The sequence below is a fragment of the Vigna angularis genome, chromosome 3 (assembly GCF_016808095.1).
Source record: "Vigna angularis cultivar LongXiaoDou No.4 chromosome 3, ASM1680809v1, whole genome shotgun sequence".
Lineage (NCBI taxonomy): Eukaryota > Viridiplantae > Streptophyta > Magnoliopsida > Fabales > Fabaceae > Vigna > Vigna angularis.
Genome location: NC_068972.1, coordinates 27,138,321 through 27,140,446, shown reverse-complemented (window position 1 = coordinate 27,140,446; position 2,126 = coordinate 27,138,321). Strand labels below are relative to the sequence as shown.

The following is a 2,126-nucleotide window of genomic DNA, read 5'->3' as shown; positions in this document are numbered from 1 at the left end:
GGAGGGATATTTTGTACGTCCTGTGAGGTTTCAGGCAAGACTCTCATGACCAGGGCCTTAAAGTTTGTAAACTCTGCTCTGAGATCAGTGATCTCCTGGTCACGTTGTCGGAGTTCCTGCGTGAGGCGAAGAACGACCTCGTCAGTAGTACTGGTGGAAGAAGAAGGCTGGTGCTTCAGAGTACCTCTTCTGGATGCTGTATAGTTTGCAACAAGCTGTCCCGCACCATACACTCGTCCTTTTTTCTTCCCACCAACGATGTCGATCCAGCACTGCGTCCTACGGATGTCATCATCTGCATTACTGGCATCATCCGGTGTAGGAGCTGACTCATGTTCAGATCTAACCTGTGAAAGTCTCGTAGAAAATTCTTCCTGTTGAAACATTAAAAGCAATGTCAGGGAACGACAGTATAACATAAATGAACAATTAGTAATAGTAATAGTGTTATTTGCTTACATGAGTCTTGCGAGATCTTTCATCAACAAATTGATTAGTTCCCTTCCGAACATGAGTCTGTGCAAAGACCTCATCAACATGGACCGCCCGTCCTAGAGCCTGTGCCTATAACATAATTAAGAATTACAAGCGTACATATGAAATAGAATATACATAACTTATGTATGAAAGAAAAAGTTATGTAATGAGATTATACCATACGAATGACATGCTCATGAATGGTGATCGACCCACCAGTATGCAGGGTGCCACCCCTTTCAGATGCTCTGTTCCGCTGGGCTTTGGCACACTTATTGCGGAACTCTACTGTATTCCAATGGGCCAGTAAAGAGTTCCAAATTTGTTCACCCAGCCTGTTAGGGCGCTGTCCTGCATTGCGGGCATCCCTAAACATCTCTGACAGCCGATGAGATGCTTTCATGTGGAAATTTCTGTGTATCTGACTTTCATGTTCAGGTTTCCACTGCACCTTCATCTGTAACATTAAAGAGAACAAACATTAATTACAAAACATAGTAAAATAAGAGGGACATTAGTGTAATGGATTGCTCACCTGAAAGCGCTGCCAGAATGGCTTTCTGTCGTCATCAGGTATTGCTCCCCAAGTAGGCCATGGACTTAAAAACTGTTGCTTAATTGAACGTGTGATGGCCTGGGAAGCAACCCTAGATGGAATAAACCTGCATAACAAAAGTCATTTCAATTACAATAGGGTTTAAACATCAAATTATATCAACAGATTATAAACTTACCCTTTACCATAGGGCTCAATCCATGGTCGATCACCGAGGGGCGGGTCAAGACCATCACCATCACCACTTAAATCTGGATCAGCAGGTGGTGTGAAAGTCTCAAAAGGAGGTACAGAAGAGGAAGAAGGTATAGAAGTAGGGTCAGGGAGAGGAGTGGGGGTAATAACAATAGGGGGAGGAGTGGGGGTTATAATAACAAGAGGAGGAAGAGGGTCTAGTGCAGGGGTAGTAGAAGGCTGAGCTGCAGAAGGAGGAGAAGGGTCTACTGCAAAGGTAGGAGTAGGGTCTGCTGCAGGTGTAGGAGGCTGTATAATAGGGGTAGGAGGAGGCCCCACAGATGATGTACTACCTGCAGCAGTGGTAGGTAGTCTAGCAGGCACCCTAAGTACATACTTTGGTGCCTGCCGTTGCCTCTTTGTAGGTCTTGCTACCCCTTTTCCTTTATCAGGACGCTCTGAACCTTGTCCTGTCATTACTGCATTCAAATGGTTACAAATAAAGCGAAAAAATATAAATGATTAAAGAAGGAACAATTGTTTTTAAAGTCAATGTATAAGTAATTGCATACAACTTTAAGATGGTATTTTAGATAACGGTAATAAAATGATAGTCCAATTTGCTACAATAGATGTTCAACATTCAATCATCGTCATCATGATCATCATCTTCATCTTCATCTTCATCTTCAGCATCGTCGTCATCATCATCATCTTCTTGTTCTTCTTCTTCATCGTCATCATCATCATCATCTTCTTGTTCTTGTTCTTGTTCTTCTTCTTCATCTTCTTCTTCTTCTTGTTCTTCTTCCTCTTGTTCTTCATCACCTTGTATTGTTGCTTCTAATTCATCTCCATCACCATCAGCGTCTACCAATGCGGTTATACGTTCAACTTCGATAATTTCTTGTGGTTGTGA

The 2,126-nt window shown here is 42.5% G+C and overlaps 1 protein-coding gene across 1 annotated transcript; it reads right to left on the bottom strand.

The window, feature by feature from the left end:
- Nucleotides 1-363: 363 nt before the first annotated feature.
- On the bottom strand, nucleotides 364-1,133 carry LOC128195712 (uncharacterized). The gene is made up of 3 exons (XM_052874007.1): nucleotides 1,013-1,133; nucleotides 656-934; nucleotides 364-564 (listed from the first exon to the last, which is right to left on the bottom strand). Exons 2-3 carry the CDS (start codon nucleotides 932-934, stop codon nucleotides 448-450), a joined length of 396 nt encoding a protein of 131 aa, XP_052729967.1. The 5' UTR covers nucleotides 1,013-1,133; the 3' UTR covers nucleotides 364-447.
- Nucleotides 1,134-2,126: the final 993 nt, after the last annotated feature.